General features: G+C 51.4%; 1 protein-coding gene across 1 annotated transcript; it reads left to right on the top strand.

The window, feature by feature from the left end:
* Window positions 1-1,503: 1,503 nt before the first annotated feature.
* LOC117436924 (serine/threonine-protein kinase pim-1-like) lies at window positions 1,504-3,614 on the top strand. The gene is given in 6 exon segments (XM_034068999.1): window positions 1,504-2,019; window positions 2,100-2,150; window positions 2,468-2,834; window positions 3,041-3,217; window positions 3,459-3,550; window positions 3,552-3,614. Coding segments are annotated over 6 exon segments (1,266 nt in total).
* The last annotated feature ends 21,837 nt before the right edge of the window (window positions 3,615-25,451 follow it).

Here is a 25,451-nt window from a genome sequence, read left to right as displayed (position 1 = left end):
TTTTGTTACTCTTTCAACGAATCCTGGCTTTCCTTATCCTTCTTCTCCATTTTTTTCCACAAGTGCAACACTTCCCATCGCTTCAAGTTTGTGACAGAAAAGGCTCAGAGTTGCCAGTAAGGCCTGGGGTACGATCAGCCTTGAATCTCATCAGCAGAGGCACAATGCAATAGTCTCTTCCATTGCTTACAGGCACAAAACAAACACATCTCCCAAAAAACCCACACTTTTGCCCCTGGACAAACACAACTAAACTACCCCAAGGAGTCACTTTGCAACAAGTAATGGTACCTGGCAAGGGAAGACTCAGCAGGGTTCAACCCTAAAGCCCACTGAAGGACAGAGAGCTTCACTGCTTCTCCTCCACCTCAAGAATAAGTCTGCATTGCTCTGGACCATTTTGCATTGTCAAGGCTACATTCCAGAAAAAAGATGCGTGGCTCCTGCTAAAGCAAGCCTGAGAAGTCAAGCCTTAGATAGCTGAGGGAACTGGCCACCAGTCTCACACCTGGACTGTGACAGAGTTGACTGCAAAGCTCTCTCCAGCAGATTACCTAGGGAAAGCAAAGTCCTTATTATGCCCCTCCAGTTACACACAGCTACAAGTGCAAAGGTTTCTAGAGTCTGCTTTTCATACCTGCAGTAGGAGTATCCTACACATGCACACACTAAGATCACAAACTCCAACTCTAGAATAAGTCGGGGGGGGGGGGGGGGGGGGTGTGTGCAGCGGGACCCCCGTGAGGGGCAGCGCGGGCCGGGGCCTTTCCTCACGGAGCAGCCGCCCCTCATGGGATCCCAGAGGCACCGGGTGGGCTGCGGTGAAGGGGCCTTAAAGCTCCTCCAGCTCCAACCCCTGCCCCGGGCAGGGACCCCTTCCACTGGAGCAGCTGCTCCAAGCCCCTGTGTCCAACCTGGCCTTGAGCACTGCCAGGGATGGGGCAGCCACAGCTGCTCTGGGCACCCTGTGCCAGCGCCTCAGCACCTCCCAGGGAAGAGCTTCCTGAGATCTCATCTCAATCCACCTCTGTGGACAGGAAAGGAAAAAGGGGATAAAATAAGCAGTAAAATGAAGCCTCCTTTTGACTTCCCAAAGCCTCCGGTCTCACTTCTTTATTAAAGCCTCGTTCGCAGGGTCCCAAGGCTCAGGTTCAGTTTACAAAGGCTCGGCCGCGGGGATGCTGCGGCCGGGCGGGGGGTGCACGAGCCCGGCCGCGGGGCTGGGCAGGGCCCGCTCCGCCGTTCCACGGGCTCCTGCGGCCGCGTGGACAGAGCCGTTGAGAGCGAGGCTGCGGCGGCAGCGGCAGCAGCGGCTTTGGAGCGGCTTTGGAGCGGCTTTGGAGCGGCTTTGGAGCGGCTTTGGAGCGGCAGCGACTTCGGCAGCGACTTTTCCAGCGGCTTTTGAACCGCAGCGACTTTGGCAGCAGCAGCAGCGGCAGCAGCACCCGGCGCGGCGGCGGCAGCTCTCGGCGGTCCGGAGCCATCCCTCCGCCGCTCCCCGCGATGGTGCCCCCCGCCGGGGCTCGCGGCGCCGCTCGGCTCTCCCGGTACTGGCAGTGGCGGCGCTGGGCGAGCCGCCGCCGCTGGGTCTGGCGAGGCAGCGCCGCCCCCTGGCGCTCCCCGGCCCGCCCCCAGGCCCCGCCCCGCAGCCGCCCGGCAGCCGCGACCCCCGAGAGCCCTGCGGGGGTGCCGGCACCGGCAGCGCGCTCGGCCAAGGTGCCCGTGGTGCTCCTCACCCGCATTGACCCGTCGCTCTATCTGCGCCCCGGGAGCGGCGGCGAGCGGCACGCCGCGGAGCCTCGGCCGGGAAAGGCCGGGAATGATGCGGCTCCGCTCGGCCCGGAGCGGCCGCTGGGGGCCGGCGGGGACCCCGCGCGCAGCGACAGCGGCAGCGGCAGCGTCTCTCGCGTCGGGCATGACAAGGAGACCTTCGAGCGGCTCTACCGAATGGGACCGCTGCTGGGGAGAGGCGGCTTCGGCTCCGTGTACTCGGGGGTCCGCCTGGGTGACAACACCCCGGTAAGGGGCGGGGCCGGCGGCGGGGCGGGGAGGCGGCGGGGCCAGGCGAGGCTCAGCCCAGCGCTGCTCTCGGCTTGCAGGTGGCCATCAAACAAGTGGCTCGGGAGCGCATCTCCTCGTGGGGCCAGCGGGTGAGTGCGCGGGGCCACCGGCACAGCGTGGGGCAGGGCTGGTGGGGGTGAGGCGGTGGCGCCGGGAGGGGGGAAAGCGGGACAGCGCGAGGGGAGCGGCTGTGGAGTCACCGGGGGTCACGGAGCATCCTGGGCAGAGGGTGCCTGGTACCCTTGGGGCCGGCTAGGGGTGCACCAGAGCATCCCTGGGGACTTGGGGGGGGGGCACCTGGGAACAGTGGGGCCGGGCAGGGGGGCATCAGAGCATCCCAGGCAGGGAGGCACAGGACCCCCGGGCCAGCATCAGCCCCGCTAACGGTGCCACGGTCACCCTGCAGCGCAGCGGCACCCGCATTCCCATGGAGATAGCCATGATGAGGAAAGTGCGCTCCGACTGCAGCACCATCATCCAGCTCCTCCATTGGTTTGAGCTGCCCGACTCCTTCCTGCTGGTTTTGGAGCGTCCGGAGCCATCGCAGGACCTCTATGAGTTAATCAGAAACCGGGGGTTCGTGCCCGAGTCTCCGGCGCAGGGCATTTTCCTCCAGGTGCTGAGGGCCGTGCGGCACTGCCACAGCCGCGGTGTCCTGCACAGGGATATCAAGTCCAAGAACATCATCATCCACTTGGTCACCGGAAAGATCAAGCTAATTGACTTTGGTTGCAGCACCCTCCTTAGGAACATGGTCTACACCAAATTTAGCGGTGAGCGCACAGCCCAGGGTGCTTCCAGCAGCAGGCAGTTTCGGAAACGAGTCACGTGCTGGTGACAAAGTGGCAGGTCACACCGAGTGTGTCTCCCCACGTCCATGGGGCCACCGGTGCAGCCCCTGCATCCCTGGGGATGCACGGCTGAGGATGCGGGAGCAGGCGGCATCCGCCTGATGAGCTGTTCCTGTATCCTGTTGTAGGAACACCTTTGTACTACCCGCCGGAGTGGTTCCTCTACCACTGCTACCACGGCCGTCCGGCGGCGATCTGGTCCCTGGGCGTGCTGCTGTATGAGATGGTGTGCGGGGTCCTCCCCTTCCGGTGCTGCGAGGACATCACCAGCGGGCAGCTCTTCTTCAAGCGCCAGATCTCTGTTGGTAGGTACTCGGCTTGGCGGCAGCAGGGGGAGGTCAAGTTTTAGAGGGTGGCAGCTGATCTCCCTTGGTCAGCTGGAGGAGGTGGCACATGTCCTGCCATCCTGCTCTCCTCTAAACCGGATCATGGAGCAGGAGGTTTGGGTGCAGCTCTGAGCACACCCCGGCCTGGGCGCTGCGGACGGTGGCACAAGGTGGGCAGGAGCCTCCTGCAACTGAGTGGTGGTTCCCGGATTCTCCCCAGAATGCCAGCAGCTCATCAGGTGGTGCTTGAACATGAAAGATTGGGCCAGACCATCCCTGGAGGATGTGTTCAACCACCCTTGGCTGCAAACATGAACTGCCCCAGGAGACAGCCACACTCCACCCTCACAGCCTGAGCCAGCAGCCGGGCAAGTAAGCCCGGGGTGCCTTCTGGGGGGAGCGTGGGGTTTGTGGGGTTTGGGGGTTTTGGGAGGTTGGGGTTTTTGGCGAGGATTTGGGCTCTTGGAGGGTTAGGATGGATTTTTGGGGCCTGTGGGGATTTTTTGGAGACTTTGAGGGTTTGGGGGTCGGTTTCTTGGGGGGACCTTGTGGGTTTTGCGGAGAGTTGGTGGGTTTGGGTGTTTTGCAGTTTTGGGACCTTGGTGAGGTTGGGTGTTTATTGGGGGATAGGGTGTTTTGGGGGGACTTTTGCAGTTATTGGGGGGGTTGTGGGGATTGGTTTCTGGGTTCTTTGGAGGGCAACAGGTGTCAGAGGGACACCTCGTAAGAGTTCATTCTGCTCTTGTAGCTGAGGCAGTGGTTAGGTTCGGCTCTAGTCTGAGGATAACGCTGGTAACACACGGATTGTATAGTGGTTTCTGATTAGCACTTCCCCTGAGCAAGGCTGATTCAGTCTCTCATGCTCTGCAGTGAGGGCAGGCAAGACCTAATAGCAAAGCAACAGACAATGCGGCTACTGCAACACCAGCCACAAGAACAGCAGCTACTCCAACACCAACCACAACCACTGCGATGACACCAACCATGGCAACAGGCACCGTGACTACTCCAATGGCAAGGACTGTCACTACAGCTGATACGACTCCACAGACAAGCACTGCTGCTATTCCAACAAGGGCAAAAAAAGCAGTGCGGCTACTCGAAACTCAGTGACGAGCAGTGAGGCTTCTCAAACCCAAGCCACAGGTACTGCAGGTACTAGAAGTACAGAGACAGACATATTGGCCACTCGAACACCAAGGACAGTCAATGTGGCTACTACAAGCCAATTCAACATGCCCTGCAGTTAATGCAGCCCCAGGCACAAGCACTGCAGTTGCTCCACCACCAGTTTTCAGCTCTGAAGCTCCTCCATCTCTAGGAAGGAGCAATGGTGTTACTCTAAGGCCTGCTATGTATACAGTGGCTACGTCAACCCCAGCCACAAACACTGCAGCTACTCCAGTGCCAGTCACAAACACTGCAGCCTCTTCAATGCCAGTGACACACACTGCTGCTCCTCCAGCCCCATCAACAAGCAGTGAGGATTCTCCAACCCAAGGCCTAAGAACTGTGTCTACTACAACCATGGCAGCAGGTACACGGGCTACTCCAATGCCAAGGACAGGTGCTGTGGCTGCTACAGCTCCAATGACACACACACTGCAGGTATTCCAACCACATCATCCAGCAGTGAGGCTTCTCCAATGCGAGCCACAAGCCCTGTGGCTACTGCAACCCCAGTTACTGGGGCAGTGGCTACTATGTGGCACTGACAGGCAAAAACACTGCAGCTATTTCAGCCACTGCAACAAGCATAGCAGCTACTGCAGTGCCAGTCACAGCAGTGCGGCTGCTCCAATGCCTGAGGCTGACACTGCCACTACTGCAACCTCATTGACGAGCAGTGAGGCTTCTCCAAACCAAGCCACGTGCAGTGTGGGTACTCCCCAGACCCACAACTGCCCCACAGGTGACCCCCCAATGATCACCCAGACCCACAACTGTTCCCAAAGTCATCCCCCTGTAACTCCACAGCCACACAACTGCCCCCAAAGAGACCCCCCCACACCCACAATTGCCCCCCAACTGATTCTCCCAAACCCACAACTGCCCCCAAGTCACCGCCCAGACCCACAACTGCCCCCCCAACTGATCCCCCCCCATGGTTGCAGCAAACACAGTTCTTAGGCCTTGGGTTGGAGAAGCCTCACTGCTTGCCAATGGGGCTGGAGAAGCAGCAGTGCGTGTCAATGGTGTTGGAGAAGCCGCACTGTTTGTAGAGGAGGTTGACGTAGCCACTGCATACGTTGCAGGCCTTAGAGTAGTGCCATTGCTGCTTCCCAGAGTTGGAATAGCTGCAGGCATGAAAACTGGTGGTGGAGTAACTGCAGTGCTTCTGCCTGGGGCTGGATTGGCCAAAGTGCTTGTTGATGGGGCTGGAACAGGCACAGTGCCTGTCCTTTGCATTCAAGTGGCTGATGTGTCTGTCACAGTACTTTGAGTACCCACACTGCATGTGACTGCTCCTGAATGAGGCTGCAGGAGCGGCAGTGTCTGTCTCAGACATTGAAGTAGCTGCACTGCTGTGGCTGGCACTGCAGCAGCAGCTGTGCTTGTTGCAGTGGCTGGAATAGCTGCAGTGTTTATGCCTATCATTGCCATGTAGTAGCCACTGTCCCAGTTACTGGGGTTGCTGTAGCCACAGGGCTTTGGCAGGCAGTGAGAAGCCACAGTGCTTGTGGCTCGCACTGGAGAAGCCTCACTGCTGATTGATGTGGCTGGAATACCTGCAGTGTGTGTCAACTGCAACAAGCATAGCAGCTACTGCAGTGCCAGCAACAGCTGTGCAGCTACTCCAATGCCTGAGACAGACACTGCCGCTGCTGCAACCTCATTCACGAGCAGTGAGGCTTTTCCAAACCAATCCACAAGCACTGTGGATACTCAAAGTACCGTGACAGACACATCAGCCACTTGAATGCAAAGGACAGGCACTGTGCCTGTTCCAGCCCCATCAACAAGCACTTTGGCCAATCCAGCCCCAGGCAGAAGCACTGCAGTTGCTCCACCACCAGTTTTCAGGCCTGCAGCTATTCCAACTCTGGGAAGCAGCAATGGCACTACTCTAAGGCCTGCAAGGAGCCAGCAGCTGTGGCAGGGCTGGGGAATAGTCAGAACAGCATCCCCAGCACCCATGGGATGAGTGCCTTGCTCAGTGCTCTCCCTGATGTGCCTGAGAAAGTGGTGAAGGGTGTCAGATCCAAAGAGCCAGCAGCCGTGGCAAGGCAGGGGAGCAACGAGGACACCATCCCCAACACCCATTATAGGGGTGCCTGGCTCAGTGGTCTCCCTATTGTGCCTGAGAATGTGGAGGAGAGTGGCTGCTCCAAGGAGCCAGCAGCAGTGGCAGTGCTGGAGAACAGCAAGGACAGTGGCCCTGATGTCTGTGATTTGATGGACTTACTCAAAGCACTCCCTGACCTGACTGAGAGTGCAGAGGAGGGCAGCAGCCAGAAAGAACCAGCAGCCGTGGCAGGGCTGGCAGACAATGAGGACTCTGTCCCTGGGGTCTATGATTTGTCTGCCTTGTTCTATGCTCGCCCTGACCAGACTGACAACACGGTGGACAGCAGCTGCTGCAAGGAGCCAGCAGCTGTGGCAGGGCTGGAGAGCAGCAAGGACAGTGGCCCTGATGTGTACGATTTGACAGACTTACTCAAAGCACTCCCTGACCTGACTGAGAATGCAGAGGAGAGCAGCAGCCGCAAGGAACCAGCAGCAGCGGCAGGGCTGGCAACCAGTGACCACACCAGCCCTGGGATCTATGATTTGTCTGCCTTGTTCTATGCTCTCCCTGACCTGACTGACAACACGGTGGAGAGCAGCTGCCGCAAGGAGCCAGCAGCCGTGGCAGGGCTGGAGAACAGCAAGGACAGTGCCCCTGATGTCTATGATTTGATGGACTTACTCAAAGCACTCCCTGACCTGACTGAGAGTGCAGAGGAGAGCAGCAGCCGCAAGGAACCATCAGCAGCGGCAGGGCTGGCAGACAATGAGGACACTGTCCCCGCAGTCTATGATTTGTCTGCCTTGTTCTGTGCTCTCCCTGACCTGACTGACAACACGGTGCAGAGCAGCTGCCCCAAGGAGCCAGCAGCCGTGGCAGGACTGGGGAATAGTCAGAACAGCATCCCCAGCACCCATGGGATGAGTGTCTTGCTCAGTGCTCTCCCTGATGTACCTGAGAAAGTGGTGAACGGTGTCAGATCCAAAGAGCCAGCAGCCGTGGCAAGGCAGGGGAACGACGACGACACCATCCCCAACACCCGTGACAGGAGTGCCTTGCTCAGTGCTCTCCCCAATGGGTCTGAGAACACGGTGGAAGGCGGCTGCCATAAGGAGTCAGCAGCCAGCCCAGCGATCAACAGGGTGACAGATATGGCATCCAGACGGCCCTGAAATCCCAGCAGAGCTACAGGCTGGGCAGATTCTGGTATCTTTTCTGGTATCTTCTGGTATTCTGGTATCTTTTTAAAGATGCATCATCTCCATCATCATCATAATCCCAATCTGGAGCTGTAAGGGGAGTATGATCTTCAACCCTCCCATCCATTGCCCCTGCAGAAATCTGGGCATTTACCTGAGTGCAAGCAGTTTTTATAACTGACTGTTTTTCTGTCTCTGTTAATGCATCCAGGATAACATCTATATCCTTCCAGTCAGGATCTTGACTTTTTACCAGGATCTCAAATTTCTTTGCTACCCCTATAGGGTCATTTCGATTCTCTTTTGCAATCTGTTTCCATCTATCCAAATCTCCTAAAGAAAAATTCACTTTTATTTTGGTACATCCCTCCGGTCCCATTGCTTCCCTCAGAGGGGCTTGCAGAACAGTCTTAGTTTTACTACGAATCTGGGCAGCAACGGGCGGGGAGGGAATTTGTTTTACACTCTGTTCTTGTTCCACACTTTGTTCTTGTTTCACACCTTGTTCTTGTTTTACACTTTGTTCTTGTTTTACATCTGAATCAGGGGTTTCCTCCTCGATCGGAGGTGGATTCTGATCCGGTACTTTTGGGGATATATAATCCTCCATTCTATCCTCAACCCTATGATCCTCAGCTCTTTTCTTAAGTTTCAAACAAATTTCCCCAATATCACAACCAGAACAACATCTTTCCAATTTATTCCCTGCCTGCTTCCTTTCTTTTTCTAAAGCTAAAATTAAGGGATCTGAAGGTGCTATATTAATTCCACGTTCTCTTTGCCACTCCGGGTGATTTCTCAACGTGAAAACATCACTTTATCCCATTTTCCTTGCTGTCTCAGAAACAACATTAATTGTAACAATGTGTTATAATTCAGAGTTCCATTTTTAGGCCATTTTTCCTGATCTTCTGGGGTGTACAAAGGCTACCACTGGTTACAATATTTTACCAGTGCTCTTTTTTTTATTTCCCGAGCCCCCAGGAGACCCTCCCAGTTCTTTCCAGTGTGCCAACATGCACCCTAAAGGACTCTTTTGCATGATCTCTTCACTCTGCTGATTTCCCATTATCAATCTCTCACACACACGGGATCCCACAGACACACTGCACACAATTACAACACTTGGAACAGATACAGAGACTAAAATTCTATCAAACAGACCACAGTTAATAACACAATTTTAACAATCTGTCACCGATACCAAAATCACAGAACCAAAATCAGCACTATAACGAACCGGAACAAATCGGATACCAATACCAATTCGAATACTTATACCAATAAGGTTCAAAACCGTGTCCACAAGACACCCCCTGTGTCTTGTAGGACTCACCCAAATCACAAGAAGCCCCCTGCTTCTTGCGAGTGTATACCAACGGACGCTAGCAGCCGGGTATACGCCTTTACCTACGAGATTTCCTATCTCGATTTATGGAAGGCTTCCAAACCATGCGTACGCTTACCAAACCAATTTACCAAACCGAGATGCCCCCTGCACCTTACAGACTATACCTTTGATGAAGATGGTCCTTGTCTGCTCCCGCAGTGACCCCAATGAGTCGAGGGGTCCCTCCGGGAAAAATTCCCAAGGGCCCTAGGGAGCCCTGTCCTCAGCGGGTCCTGCAGCCGAGCAGAGAGGCTCCCACCTGGGGTGGCAAATGGATACGGAGACAACTCCAGGAACAAACTTGCCAACACAGTTTTCAAGCTCACAAGCAGCTATTCTTTATTGCTGCACCGGCAGACACGGGGGATAACTCCTCCTAACGTGTGTCTCCCTTATTGCTACACAAGCCATCCTTATATAGCCCTTGGGCACACATACATATTCATGAGGCTACGTATGGATTACATCATTTTCCAGAAAGCTCCCCGCATGCATACAGAATTCATTAGCACCAGAGACATAAGAGTCCCCTTGTCCTCCTACTTATCAGTTAGTTTACCCATAGCCCATCCTGGACACCTGCTATTCCCAGATACTCCTTATCCCTGCGTCCTGTTTTTCTAGACTGTTTTTCTTAAAACTACCTCAACTAGAACGATTTATCTTATGCCAGTATGTTCTCTAGCTGGACTCTATTATTTCTTCTATGTACTAAGCACCTCAGTAACTTTCCACTGCTACTGCTACAAAGCCATCAACTTAACATTACTTACAACTAATTTTAAAGGTTTATATATTCCATTTTGTGATTTTATGTTCCCCTTGTTTCAGAGAAGAGATTCAGAGCTCTGCGCTGCAAAGCCAGCTCCTGGCAGGGCCAGCTTCTTAGCACACGGCAGGGATAGCAATCCTTTTCAGCTGGATAGGCAGGGCTAGATTCTAGGAATGCCTTTTGGAGGAGCACCGCAGAGCTCACCATTCTCATCCCCCACGCAGCCAGGGGCAGAAGCCATCAGCAATGGGATGCGGACATGCTTGCAGAGATGCCAGCGCTTTGGAGCAGCCACTGATGCCCTGCCACGTGTAGGAAGGATGGATTCTTGCCCCCAGGCTCCATGAGGCCAGGGGCCTTTGGCCACTCTCAGCAGCCCCTGAGGTGGCTCCAGACTGAGGGAGAATAGGGCTTGGGCATCTGCGGGGAGGCGTGAGCAGCCTGTGGAGCAGGAGCCGGTCCTGCTCCCATGCTCAGGGAGAGCCGATCGCCAGTGCTGGGGTCAGGAAGGAATTTTCCCCCGGGCCACATTGGCACTGGTCCCGGGGGTTTTTTGCCTTCCTCTGAGCATGGAGCAGGACCACTTGTCAGGGCTCCTCTGCTCCATTCTGGCTGCACTACTGCCTGCTGCTCGTGCACCATGAAGGTGGCCCCTGGTGTCCTGCAGCTGGGGGGGGAAGGCTTTTTTTTCCCGCATGAAGGGCCTGCCAGTGTCCCCGCGGGTTTTTTGCCTTCCCCTGCAGCGGTGAGCCAGCCCCTTGACAGGGCTCCTTTGGGCTATTGTGGCCCAAGGGCTGCTGCTCCTGCTCCACGCAGGTGGCCCCTCATGCCCCCATGCATGTGGGGGGAGGAAGCTTTCACCACTCCCGGGGTAGCCCCTGGACGTTGCTGCTTTCCTCTGTCGCACTGAGCACAGCCCCTTGACAGGGCTCCCCTTTGGGCTCGCTTCTTGCCCGCTGCTCTCGCACCTGCAGCCCAGCACTCCTGCCCTCCCACTCTCCAGCTCCACTGCAAGCTCGCAGAGGGAGCCACTGCTGCTCTTCCCTTGGCTCCGTATACCAGGGCCTTCTGCCTTCTGCACAGCAGCACTGTGTTTGCAAGGCCTGGATGCTTGTGAGCATCGCCCCTGAAACCAACCCACAGCAAAACCCCATGATGGAACATCATGGAAAATTCGGTCAAAGATAAGAAACCAAACTAAAATCAAATGAAATCCTAAAATAAAAGCTTTTTTCCACTTGTAAGCTTTGTGTTTCACCTCCTTGAAAGTGGTTTTGGAGCTGAAAAACCCTGGCATTGCAGGGCAATAGCAGTGCCACTGTTATTCAGCTCGGGCTGGGTGTAGGGAACGGCATGGGATGGGAGGCAATGGATTGGCATGGAATGGAGGGTGCTACTTTTCACCTTTAGCATTGAGCACATCCTCTTGTCAGGGCTCACCTTTGGCTTCACTTCTTGCCTGCTGCTCTCACACCTTCAGGGCTCTTGATTAAAAACTTATGTTCATCTAGAATCTTAAAGCATGACCTGGGTATAGTGCTGGGTAAGAACTCCTGCATAACTGCAGATGTAGGGTTTTTCTCTTCCTGGGGATACCTGAAATTTGTAGATTGTCTAAAGCAGCTGCTCTTAAGTTAGAGCATATGAAATACTTTTCAAGAATAAGGCCTCTAAGACATGTTAACATATACCTGCACCACTGCTTTGTGCACTGGAGCAAAGCTCCTCCCATCATCCTGAGGCATCTGCTCTGTTTCTCTGTGTGATAAATTGCAAAAAGCTGGGGTTTTACAGCTCTTTTTGGTACAGTGGTAGCATAAACTTTTATGATTGAGGGAAATGAGGTTGATTTATTATCAGGCTAACACACAGTAAGTGCTTGTTGATTTTTAATGTCCCACTCTAGCCTTAATTTGAAATGTATTTATTTTAAACCTCCCATCTGAATATTCATTTCAAACCAGTCTCTTACTTTGCTGTAATACACAACAGACCCTGGTTATTTTTCAGGTGTTCAGTCCTATTTGCAGGGAAAATATTTCTCCTGGAATCAGTCACAGGAAAAACCTACAGCAGTGTTAATAGCAGAGCAGGATAAATGTCATTGAATATCCCTGGGCTCAAGCTTCATCGCCAAATTGAGCTTCCCCTTCCCCACCTTAACAGCTTCCTCCCACCACGAGAAGCAACTTCCCTGGGCCAGAAAGATGCAGCTTCCTTCATCATCTATCTGATGCTTCCTTGGGCTTTCAGTTCTATTCCTTCCCCTGGGAGATCCAAGCTCTCAGCCCCTGCAGCCCTTGGCCAGGCAACAGCAGCTTTGGTCAGCTGGGCTGGGCCCCATGGCTTGAGGGCTGGCTGAGACAGAAATGCAATGCAAACTGCTGCAAACACCTGGCAGAGCAGCCCCTGTCCCCTGACAGCAGCACAGCAGCAGTATACCTGGCCAGATACTTGGTTGTTAGCCTTGGGTTTGTGTTGATTTTTCCTGTCAGAGGAATACACGTCACTACATCCTCTGAAAGAGCTTTTCTTCTCCAGCCCCTAGAGAAAGTCACCATCAACCTCCTACCCTTCCCTGTCTTCACAGCACGCACCTGCAGCAGCAGATACCTGGCACCTCACTGATCAGATCAACAGACTGGACCCCAATTTCACCTTAGTGAGGGACATTAACCCTCATTAATCCAGAGGAGCTGTGGCTGCCCCATCGCTGGCAGTGTTCAAGGACAGGTTGGACACGGGCTTGGAGCAACCTGCTCTAGTGGAAGGTGTCCCTGCCCATGCCAGGGGTTGGAACTGGAGAAGCTTTAAGGTTCCTTGCAACTCTGGCCTCTTCCGCTGGAAGGGACGGAGCATTTACTACTTCTTTGGGCAACCTGTTGCACTGTCCCTATCTTTCAAAGCAGAATCTCCTACTGCTGTCCACTGCTTCTCTTTCTTGGTGGCACTAGCATTTTTCCTCTTGATTGGTGCAGCAATGGGTTGTTCCTCCGTTGTGGTGTTTTGGCCACACAGCCAAACGGTCTGTGAGGTGTATTCTCACGGTCATGAGAGGTGTATTCTTTGTGGCATCTGACACTGCCTGGATGGCTGAATCCCAAAAGCAGCGGTGAATGTTATCATATCTATCCTATCACTTCAAAGCAAGCAAGTTTTTAAGGCTTGGTGCTGTAAAGACCTATTTATTTTCTAAGATGATAAAAATGAAGAAAGAAAGTGAAGAGCGTTCATTTATTCACTAGAATATTACTTCATCTTCTAACTTATTTTGACCCTTTTTACACCGAAATTTACCTGCCAAATCTGCAAAACTATTACACAATGAATATTTTTACATGAAATGAGTTGAAAAGCTCTGCATAATCTTTCCATACTGATGTACATGAGACAGCAGTTGTTTTACATAAAGTTTACAAAAATTGGAGGAGTATCTGTGACAGTGAAGGAAGAGCTTCTGACAGCAGAGGGGCTCACCAGAGACAAAGAACAACATGCACACAACAAATGTTGTTCTCTGGAACAAGCATTTAGATCCTGGCTCTCAGTTCTCATCCATCCCTCTGATAAGGACTGTTATTCTTTACCTTTCCCTGCAGAATTCCTGATAAATTGTATGTGCTGGGTAGGCAGAAGAGCCCTTGAAGTAAGATTAAACATATAAAACCAAAGGGAAAAAGCAATCTACAAGCAAGGAAATTATAAATTTCCTGTGGTGTTCCCCACCACACTTCTGCATGCTGTCCCAGCTACTGCTTCTGGGACACGACCATCTTCAGCCCTTGGCAAGATAATACATTGCAGTGGTCTACATTTGCCTCTCAGTAGCAAGGTCCTCAACTAGAAAAATCCTGGTTAACCAAAAACAATAAAGCCAAGATGTAATGTGTGTCCTGGGGTAGAGACAACTCGACCAGGACACTGTTGTTTCGCACTGTCCTAAAACGCAGTAGTCAGATGGCTTCAGTCAAGGCAGAGGTCAGTCTTCCAGCTAAAGAAGGTGTACATTTGAAAATGGTCCAGAAATCTACAACTTAGATCTTAGATTGGGCTACTTTTACATATGTTTTTATTATACAAATGCAGGCATCAATGGCAACATGAAACAATGGCCATCTGTTCTCCAACAGGCTGTCTACCTATGAGCTCTTGACCTGGGGTCTGCTGCATATGCCACTCATCCTACTTCAAGTCAGCTTTCCCCTCTCTGCCCCTCTCAATCTCTCCCATGCACAGACACAGACACAGACACGTTTCTGCTTTCAGCAAGAGGTATGTGAATTTCAGGAACTGCGATCCCAAAAGAGGCAGAGCTGCCATTTCTACCTATGATAGTGTTTTTGCATTCATGTTGCTGAAGTTCGAGGACGTGTATGGATGCCCAGTTTTCAATGCAAACAGACTGAAATTCAGACTCATTATGCAGACACTTGGGGGAAAGCCGCAACACATGTCTCTTGTCTCAGTTACTCAGTATTTTGTATCAGAAAAAGTGCTGGGACAATTGTCATGCATTAACAGACCAAAGAAATAATACACTCTCGACTGCAGAAAACTGACCCCTTTTCTCACTGCCATCCTTTTTTTTTGCCTCAGCAGGCAACACAGACAACCAAGACATCTTGATGAGTATGCCACGATGGGAAACTCTTCATGCAAAAGTAGTGTTAAACGTAGAAATCCACACAACAACCCCAAAAGCTAACGTAGTTATATATGTGGTGTCACAAGTTAAACAAGGCATGTTCTTCTAACACCAGTCAAAAGGACAAAACAGGCAAGAAACAGGTAACTCCTGTGGTCTGGTTTTTGACTTGCAATTAATTTCTCTTCCTTGCCTGTGGTGCTATGTGACAGTCGGCAATACCTGGACAGAAAGAAAGTCTGACTCTTCTGCCTTCTACAGGACTCCATGAACAACAGACATTACTGAACCACAAAATATGTCAATATATAATAACTTTGCCAAATAGCCATATATATATCTACTCTTTATTGTAAACAATGATGCACCACTGAGGACAGAAGCCAGTTAAGGCTGATTAATAGCTGTGATTTGCAAAGCTTATAGAATGGAGAACTACTACCTTGCTCAGACTACACTGAATGGTCACTACAGATTCGATGACCTCTCTCATGTAAAAGCTTTTAGCAATTATTTGCCTTTTGCTTAGAAATATGAATTATGAACAGACTTCTTCTCCAAAATGCATTAAAGAAAAAAAAACCCAAAAGGGAATTAGCAAATAAAATGCATTTACCTGTCATGTTGCAGTAAACTTTCAAAGGCCTCAGTGCCCCACTGTCATCTGGATCTATCCAGTAGTAATTGGAAGTTTTGCCCAAGTGTTTGCATGCTTCACAAGAGAGTTCATGAGTAGCTGGAATGAAATAAACCACAACAATAAGGATCTTCATATGTTGGAGTAAAAAATCCATAATGACAACAAACTGTCTTTATTTATATAACAAGAACTATACCCTCGAGATTAAAGTAATGTCACTGACATTCACAGGCAACAAAGCATCTCTCCAACAGAAACACATGGGATTAAAAGCTTGAGGCACACAATTTGATTCTGTTGGCATGTGACAGAAAGCCACGATAGGAAGAGAATTCCAATAACTCGGCTGGGGGAGAGGGTGGGTGGGAGGGGGAGGAACAACCAAACTTTAAGAGGATCTTTAAACCATTCTTGAAAATACTGTGGTTCAGAACTTGGTTTATACAGTGGTTTAAGATTTACATCACGAACGGCGACACTTTCATTAACACAACATACTTTTAGGAGATACAAAAAGAAAACTGGGAAGCTTTTTGGTGTAAATCTTAGGATTTTTCAGGTTTTCTTACAACTCAGAATAACATCAAGTTTCAAAACTGAAATTTCTCACTAGATGGAATACTTGTCTCTACACAGCTCTGCAGCTCCCCTTTTACTGAGCTACATAAAGAATACTCTGTTCCAGCAAGGTCTACAATTTCACCCTAGTTACTGGAAGCTTCATTGCTTTAGCAGGTAGCTTTCCTTCACCTCTCCATACTGTTTTTTATTTCAAGTCATAAAACTGCTTGTCAAATTGTGTTATCATTAATAGCTCCAGCATGATAATAAGCATTGTAGGTAGAAGCTTTTCTAGTAATTCCCATATTCTCCTTGAAACAGATGACTATTCCAAAGTTGTGTATTATACATGAATGAATTAAACCATTTCAGGCATAGAAAAAGTAAAACTGGTAGTTTATGCAAGCTGGTGTGTTTGTATACATATCACTTGTAAACTATGTAAGTATTTTTCTGTGCAGTATTTCAGAGGAGGAATGTTTAATGCTGCTTTGTTTTCCAAGGAACAGATGGTAGAGCTTTTTTGTTTGCAATCAATCAATCAATCAGCTGCTAAAGGAAATGCAATGTTTGTTTAACAAGACTTCATATCCACCCTAAAAAGCCATCTAATTTGTTGGCAATTCTTGCAAGCAATCTCCTGGCTAAGACTGGCTTTATTTCAAATGTCCATAAGGATGAGCTGTTTCACTGGGCTCTGATGAGTAACTGATCTCACACAAACACACATTCAGAGGCCTCCAACTGTAAAGATGCAGGAGGAAAAGCGGAGCTAAAAAAGTCTCCAATTCGGATGTGGCATGAATACAAAGCTAAAAACTGTTGATGCTATAGGAGAATTTCCTGGAAGGTTTTATCTGCTCATTACAGGGTCTAAAGTCACTTTTATACACTACATAGACACTGTTACACACTTTAATTGTGAACTATTCCAAGCCATTTCCCCTTCCTCCCCAGACTAAGGTAAACAAGTTGCTTCAGTATCAAGGAAACTCTTTGCCTGTCTTCAGACACCTCATGCAGATTTCCTAAGGGATTCAGAACCAATCTTCTTTTGAAATATTTCTCTCTCTCCATGCTCTCACCTAAATACAATCACTAAATACCAGCCCTGCTCATGTACAGCTGCAGTGATATCAAATCTCAGATGTTAACAGATGCATTCCAGATGACAAATACTGTTTATGATCTCCCAAAAGTCTGCTGCTTTCATTTCCTAAACTCCTTCAGAAAATCAAGGGAGTTTTGTCTCTGTAGTAGCCACATCTTCACATGGAGCCATGTGACTCTAGGTTTGCGCTTTTCAAGGAGACAGGACAATCTTTGTACAGAGATACTGCCACAGTTCAGAGATAAGTGTTCTATGGAAGACAAAACCAAGTTACACTGGTTAATCAGATACTCATTTATCCCTACTGAGTGTTTTTTACAGGAAATTCAAGGGTTTAGATATAACACCCTTCCCTCTGTTTTCCTGGAATGGGAAAAGGAAAGCACGTCAGGTGGGTAGTTATCACAATTAGAGCACGGAACAGGCTGCTTTCAAATGCCAGCATTTGTTAAGCTTCAACATTATGCCAAAGACCAAACTGTAAAAATTCTTCAAATAAAGACAGAAGAGGGAAATATTCTAAATTTTGATTATTGTCAGTTTGAAAGGGTTTCTGAAGTACCTTTTGCCAGATTCCCAAATGCCAAGAGTGCCCTTGTTCATTTGCTGGTGGCAAAGTAAATGTGGTTGGGAACTTCAGCTGAACATTCCTGTTCACCCCTTCCAACTTTTTCAGGTTGTCACTTTACAGAAGCTCCCAACACCTTCAGCTATGAGAGCTGAAATCTAAATCAAATTACAGATCAACATCCAAGGAGAAACGCCCACGACCATCATCCAAACCCCTCCATCAAATAGTGATAGAAAGAGGAAATTAAAGCTGAAGAATGGGGACGTTCCAATGCAGAACTGCACATACAAGTAAAATGTTTTGAGCTGTTTCAGTACACTTCAACTTTTCTTCCCAAGTGGAAGCACACTTACCTAAAAGAGCCCCAGACCATTAAAAGCACCAAACACAACCCAGGCCTGCACAGAGAAGATTCTTAGGTAGCCAGCACTTTCCTTTTAGGAGTCTTTTCCTGCTGTTTTTGCCCGCTACATAATTATCAAGCACTACTTCTTAACCACAACTAGGTGACCTCCACAGCCAGATGCTGAGCTGAGCTATTACAGGTCCCCAAAGCACAGCATCTGGCACTTCACACACCTTCAGAATGAAACAGATGTGACTGTTTTCTGGGATACAATCGCTCTATGAACCCCTGCTTTGCTCTCACAGTTGCCTAGCTGTGAAATGAATTCTAAGAGCTCAAAACACCATCCTTTCACTGTGCCTAAGTGAGATTAGCAAGAGACTATTACACACTACGCTACTACTTTACCTATGGCAGTTCAAGTACAAGTTAACAGAAGCCTAAGGGTTTAGTTTTGTTACTCTTAACATCATTCCACTACATGTTCTGGGAAAAGGCAGTTCAATTGCTCAAACTGTATTTTAAGCAATAAATAAAAAATAAGTGCCAGGAAAAAAAAAAATCAGCATCTTTCTCAAGAGCATCATCAATGTAACAGCAGAATCACATGGCTGGCATGAACCTCAAAGGTCATCTAATCCATCTCCCAGAAAAGCTCAGTTACATCCCTGTTGTCATTGCTGACATACTCCTGCTCCAGATCTCCCTAGGTTTAATTCCTCAGCACACTGAGGCAGCCTAGAGCTCCACCAGCCCTTCAGCAGCTGAATTTATCTCACTCACTCTATACCATGAGGCTGCTCTGCTGCAATATAAACGGTGGGATACAGAATGAGCTGCAAGCAGGAGAAGGGGCTGGTAGAGAGACAGATAAAGAAGGACTTGGAGAAGAGAGGGACGTGGAGGACAGCACAGGAATAGAAGAGAGGTCTGGGGAAGGGAGACAATGACAGCAAGGGGAAAGGGAGTGGGAGCTTGGAGAGATGAGAGGCAGACACGGCCCCAAGGGCCGGGCACTCACCACAGCTCCCGCTCTCCGTCCTGCCAGGGAACCTCTTCAGCCCAGGCCCTTCTTTCTCTGCCTCTCTGTGCTCTCCCCTTTCCTCCTGTGCAGGCCCAGGGCCAGCTGCAGGCCGCAGGCCGGGCTGGGGCAGCTCTCGGCGCTCTGGCAGTCGGGGTGCCCGGTGCCTGTGCCCACAGCGGGGCTGTCTCCATCTCCACAGGGGCTCGCTCACCTCAGCGCTGGCCCCGGCCCTCCCCTCAGCACAACCTGCAAGCCCCAGCACCAACATGGCCGCCGGCAGCCCCAGCACTACAGCTCCCAGCATGCCCCGGGGCGCTCCTCCTGCTGCCAGGCCCTGCTGGGCCACCGTCCATTTGGGCCCTCCCCATTGGTCCCTCCCATTTGCCCCCCCCAACCCCCTGTGCCCCCCCCCCCTCCATCCCTCAGATCCTGGCAGTGGATGACAAGGAGCTGAACCGTTGCTGCTCCCTGCACAAGACCTGCATGTACCGGTAAGGGGGGGGAATGGGGGGGGGGGGTCCATGGGTGCCCCCCCCATGTATTAGGGGTGCTCAGGACCCCTTTGCCCCCAGCTCGGAGCAGGAGGAGCAGCAGGATCAGGCCAACTACAGGCACCTACAGGGTCACACCTAAACCTACCCCCCCATCCTCATCCTCATTCCTTTATCCTCACCTTTTATCTTCATCCTTATCCCTTCATCCTCACCTTCATTCCTTTATCCTCATCCCTGTCCCTTTATCCTCATCCTGATCCCTTTATCCTCATCCCCTCTTTATCCTCATCCCTTTATCCTTGTCTTCTTTATCCTCATCCTTATCCCCTCATCCTCATCCTGCTCCCTCTTTATCCTCACCCTCTTTATCCTAATCCATTTATTCTCATTCCCCTTCATCCTCATCCTGATCCCTTTATCCTCATCTCCCCTCTTCATCCTCGTCCTCATCCCCCCGTTTCATCCTCATCCCTTCATCCTCCTCCCCTCTCCCAGCCCCAAGGAGCCAGAAGCGGAGCCGGAAGCAGAGCAGAAGCCCTGGGACAGCGGAAACGACCCCGGGGGGGCCGCTTAAAGGTGCCCCCCCCCCCCCCCCCCGTACCGGGGCTCAGCCCCATTGGGACCCCGAGTGCCCCTGGGGGGGCAGGAATTCACCGGGAGCCGTTTGGCTCCTTCGGCCTCAGTGCCTGGCGCCTCCGGTACCAGCAGCAGCACAAGGGGGGGGGGAGCCGCTGCCCCCCCCGGCCCGAGGGTAATGGGGGGGTCCCCATGGGTGACGGCAGCGCCTGGTTCAGTTCATCTTTACTGGGGGGGGAGCAATAAATAACGTGTGACCCCCCCACCGTGAGCAGCGTCTGGTACCCCCTGGGGCGGGGGGGGCACAAAGGGGTGGGGGTGGGTGTCCCAGAAGGGTCATTGTGGGGTTGGGGACCCCACATAACCCACAGTGGTTCAGTCCCATGGGGGGGGGCGGGGTTTCAGGGGTTGGGACCCCCTCATAACCATTGGGTTCAGTCGCATGGGAACCCCCCCATAACTCACAATGATTCAGTCCCATCCCCCCCCATAACCCACAATGGTTCAGTCCTGTGGGGGGGGGGGTGTGGTGTGTGCTCAGAGGAACACAAACTCCTCTGCTCCGGAGGAGGTTGCAGGGGGGGGACGGGATGACGTCTCCGGAGGAGGGGGGGGCTCAATCCTCTGCGCCCCCCCCTTGAACAGGGTGAAGAGGGAATAACACTCAGGTGCTGTGGGGGGGGCCAGGACCTGGATATGGGGGGGGGGGGGGGGGAGGGAAAAGGGGGTTACAATGGGGGGGGCACCCCCAAAACACCCCCCCCGTAATGCGATGTGGGTTCACCCGGCTCAGGTCCTTGCAGAGCGCATCCAGCCCGGTCCCAGTGCCAGCATAGAAGCCAATGGTGCAGCTGGGATCCATCTTCCCAAAGGGCATCTTCCGCAGGGATCTGCATTGGAATGACTGGAAAAGGGGGGGGGGGGGGGTGTCAGGATAATTCCCCTCCCCCCCCAAAAATACCCCATTGATGGGCTGGTGTTCAGAGAACCTTACAGCATCTCTTCTCTCTCCATTCATGGCAGGTGGGACAGATGGAAACTGAGTCACGTTTGTGTTGCCCAAGGAGGACCACATGCTTGGCAATGCCCTCCACTGCATGGTCATGAAGAAGTAAGTGGAGTCTCCACAGCTCCTGGTACCACTGGGGGTTCCTCTGTCTCCTCTTCTGCCCTTCTTCTCACTAAGTTGCATCTCAGTTGCTGCTGGAACAAGGCAAAACTCCCTCTGTGCCTGCCTGTTGGAGTATGAATATCAGAGCTGGTGCCAGAGGCTCCTTACCTACCCCCTCCCTTAACAGGATTCACTTTCTCCTTGTGCTGTTAGCCCTGAGAGCACTTAATCGTCCTTGATGAGTCTGAAGAGCCTCACCTGGGGCCTCCACACACACCCTGCCCCCAGGCTCAGGAGCTGCTCAGCTCAGGGCTTTCAGTCCCTCCTGAGCTCTGTTGTATCAATGTGGGTCTTCAGCTCAGCCTGTCCTGAGCTGTTGGATGCTGAGCCATGGACTGACCTCCTGAGCCAACATCAGCCTCTCCTCATTGTTGTACATTGTACATCTGCTTGGTGGTCATAGGTTTTGTCTGACCCTCTTTACCCTCCCCTGACCTGCAGATTATCCTCCTGGCCTGGCCTCGGACCTCTTTCACCCCCACAAGCCTGTGTGGTGACCTGGACCCTTGCCTGGCCCTGGCTACCACCTCTGCACCCACCTTACTCCCTTGCTTGGGTGCTGTGGGACAGGGCTGGCCAGTGAGTTCTCTGCCCTATTGGCTTACAGCTCATGCTCCCAGCTCCTCATCCCATTAAGGAGCACCCAAGCCTCACTGCTCTTATGGTTAGTTACAGAGGAAGTGGAATGACAGACATGTGACAGACTTCTGAATGTCTTATGTGGCTCTGGGTAAGACAATGTGCAACTCTGTAAGTACAGGTGGTCAGGCTGTATCTGTGTCACCTTCTGGGGCAAGTGCTGTCAGAAAAGAGGGTAGGAACAGCCAGTATGAAGCAAATTGATCATCTGTAATGGTTGCATCAAGATGCAGGAATTTATGCTGGAAATTAATAATCCTGCTGCCCCCATTAAAATGGCTTCACTCTGATTTTATTGAACTGGGAGGCACTGGGGGTTTGTGAAGACTCACTGGGAAGGCTCAGAAGAATTCCAGCAGGAAGTTCAATGCATCATCTCAAATGACAGTCGCACTGCAAATGCCATGGGAATTCCTCTGATAGATCATCAGGACAAGAAAAAGAGCAGTGTTCTGCAGCTCAGAGAGAGATGGAAGGGTGTGAATAAGGTTTGAGGGGGTGTCCTTTGAACACATCCCTCCCATAAGACCCTCAGTCATATTAGAGACGTCCTGAGCCCCAGCAGGTCTGAGGTGGCCCAAGCCTCTGACTTCCCTGAGATTTGCTGTGGATTGGCCTGGGTTTCACTGCTCTCTTCTCCCCCCACCCTCCTGCAGCCCTGATGTGGAGTTCTGTGGCTACTGCATCACACACCCCTCTGAAAGCAAGATCAGCTTCTGCATCCAGACCAGAGGTATGGGGTGTGCATTGCTTTCATGTTCAGAGCCCTTCTTTTGTGGAATCCCCTCTGCTCATGTCAGGTTTCCACCATGAGTCATTTCAATAAAGAACACCACTCTTCTCCCTCTTCTCTGCAGGCACGGTACTGTAGTGCTGGGGTAAGGTAGATCTGCTGTGTCCAGGCAGAGGTGATGGGTGCTTCATCTGCCCCTAAATCAGCAGCAGTTTTGGAAAGCCAACCCCGAGTGTGCTGACATACAGAGCTGCAAGGAGATCATTTGCTTCTGCTTCTTCTTGCTTGTCTGGCAGCTTTGGTCATCAGGCTGTGAACCAAAGCTCTCTTGAAAAGTCTGTGCTGTCTTTTGACTTGCCTCCCAGAGGGGTCTGTGTTCCCTGTTAATAGGCAGCACTGACAGCTCAGAGCCTCAGGCCATCACTCACTCCTCTGAGCACACCAACCCCTTCAGCTCAGTCCACTGCATCCATGTGCTGAGGCTGTTCTTGCCAAGGGAACCCCTTCCCTGTGGGGCTACCTGCAGGCTTTGGCTCTGCCCTTCCTGCACCATAGCCTGGGCCTGAGCTCAGCTCTCAGGGTGCTGATGGTGGGCTGGTAGGAGGGAAGTGTGTGGCATGTGCCTGGTGTAAGAGCCTGTTCCCATCATGAGGGAACAACCGCACTGCCCAGAGCACTGAGGGAGAGGGCCACCAACCCCTTTGGACACCACTGACCATCTTCTTTCCCAAAGGGACCCTTCCTGCTGTTGAGCCATATGGGTATTTGCTGACATGTACTCAACACCTTTGAGCTGAGACTATTCCTGAAGAGTTCAGGGGCTTTTCTGTCTCTTGGTCTCAGAGGTGAGAGGAAGGAGCTGACAGCTGTGTTGTAGGCATGAAGAACCTGGAGTTATCTCAGCCTTTCTCTGCCTGACCTGCAGCATGGCCTGGCTTCCTGTTCCTTGGAGTGAATGTAAAGCTCTGTCACTTCTGAAGGTACCTGGAGCTCTGTCAGAGCTGCTCAGGATCCTCTGCACTGGACAGAGGAGCCACAGCACAGAGCAGAGTGGTGGCATGGGGTGTACGAGCCGCTCAGGTGTGTGCTGTTAACATTTGTTCTTTGTTCTTGCTTGCAGAGGAGTGTGAAGGAGTACAGGGCCCATATTTTCACCCTGCCTGACAAACCATCCAGATGCATTCATCTGTATTGAGACGGAGACAAGCTGGCACTGCAGCTGATATGAGTCATTGCTGGTAAGAGTTACGGAGAGGTTTGATCTCTGCACATCTAACAGATAAAAATGATCAGGTTTTAAAAACACAAGTTGTACTTTGCTGGCCTTGCCTCTGTGGTGATTGGGAAGTGCTGGTCCTGCACAGCTACCCTGCTTGCCTGTGTGTCTCCTGGGCCTTCATGCTTGGTGCTGCAGCGATGGGTGGTTAAGGATAGATTCTGCTGCACAATGTTGATAATAGGCACAGATAAGTGGGAGAAAAGAAGCAGAGGGGACACACTCATAGGTGAGAAAAGAATAAGGATGTCCTCCTTGGACATCTTCCTGCCACCCAAAAGCAGGCTGATATTTGTTAGGAATTGAAATGGAAGGACCTAGGCAAAGAGGTAGGGTTCAAGTCTCTTGCCTTAGTGAAGCAGTTAAACTGGTAACGGATTTCAGGGGTTTAATTGAAGTTCTGCCCAAAGTTCTCGAGCCTTTAGTAAAGGAGTGAATTTAATACTGAATTGTTCCCAGTGTGATTTGACAGCATCATGTGGCACATTGGTGATGAGTTGCTGCAGCATTTTCAAAGGAAGTTCAGGAATAAAAGATCCTATTTTTTGTGCTATTTCTCTCTGCAGTAAGCAGCAAGAAACCTCCTCTTTGTCCACTCCTACGAGGAGCAAGTTTGATCCTTTCTAGAGCGGTTCTCATTGAGATGATCTTTGTGTGAAATTTTCTCACTGCCTCTTCCTCAGTGTCCCCTTGCAGCCGACGTGAGCTGTGCTTCACAATGTGCTGCAGGCGGGGAGCAGCAGCAGCAAGGGAGGAGCAGTGGTTGGTGGGCTTTGAGGAGCAGTCATGTCCCAAGCAGAAGGGGTGCGCGTTGAGAACGGGTAAGGGGAAAGGACCGTGAAAAGCTGAGGCTGAGTGAGCAAGAATGGTCAGGCCACGATGCTCTCCAGGGGTAGGGGATCGGCTCCTGACGTTTCAGGCAGGTCCCAGTGCATAAAGGAAGAGTTTCTCTGGGGCTTGACTGAGTGGCCACTCCTCAGGCAGCTGCAGCAGCTGATAGAGGTGGATTAAAACCTGCTCGTCCCAGTACACGAGCAATTTTGGGTTAGGGTTAGCATTAGGGATAGGGGTTAAGTTTAGGGTTAGTGTTAGTGTTAATGTTAGGGGCTTTAGAGTTAGGTTTAGGCTTAGGGTTTGGGTTAGGTGGTAGGGCTACGGTCAGGGGTAGCTTTAGCCTTAGGCTTAGGGGTAATGTTTAGTGCTCAGGCACTAAAGGGCAGGGATTGGGTTAGTGTTAGGTTTAGTCTCAGGAGTTTGGGTTATGTTTAGTTTTATGGTTAGGATTATGTTTAGGAGTTAGGGATAGGCTTAGGGGTTTGGGTTAAGGTTAGATTTAGGGATTAGGTTTTCGTTTAGGTTGAGTTTTAGGGTTAGGTGTAGAGTGAGTTTTAGGATTAGAGGTTTGAGTTAGGTTTAGTGGTGAGGTTTTAAAGTTTGGCTGCTCCATTGTACCCAGTTTTCACCCCCATGGTGGCACTTGGTGATGGGGCAGCCAACCTGGCCCTGCCTGTTCACTGTCATCTGATCTCAGAGCTGCCCCCAGAGCATCCCCAGGGGCTCCCTGCTGCTTGGGCCTGGCCTGGGCTGGGCTGGGCTGGAGACTCCCCATGGCAAACACCGACTCAATACAAACCCCAGTGTGTCCATGGGACAGCCAACAGAAGGCTTCCAGCTCTCAGAAGTCAGGTCCTGCCCTCACAAGCCAAAACATGAATCATCTCCCAGCCTCCATCAACTCAGCTTGGTCATCAGATGGGTCATTGCTTCTCCTTCAGCTTTTGCTCTGCAAGTAAGCTTCTTGACACCTAGTAAGCATGGCACAGCTGGTGGAAACAC

Source organism: Melopsittacus undulatus, chromosome 13 (genome assembly GCF_012275295.1).
Source record: "Melopsittacus undulatus isolate bMelUnd1 chromosome 13, bMelUnd1.mat.Z, whole genome shotgun sequence".
Classification (NCBI taxonomy): domain Eukaryota; kingdom Metazoa; phylum Chordata; class Aves; order Psittaciformes; family Psittaculidae; genus Melopsittacus; species Melopsittacus undulatus.
The sequence above is the reverse complement of the archived record's forward strand: the minus strand, read 5'-3'. Positions and strand labels throughout refer to the sequence as shown.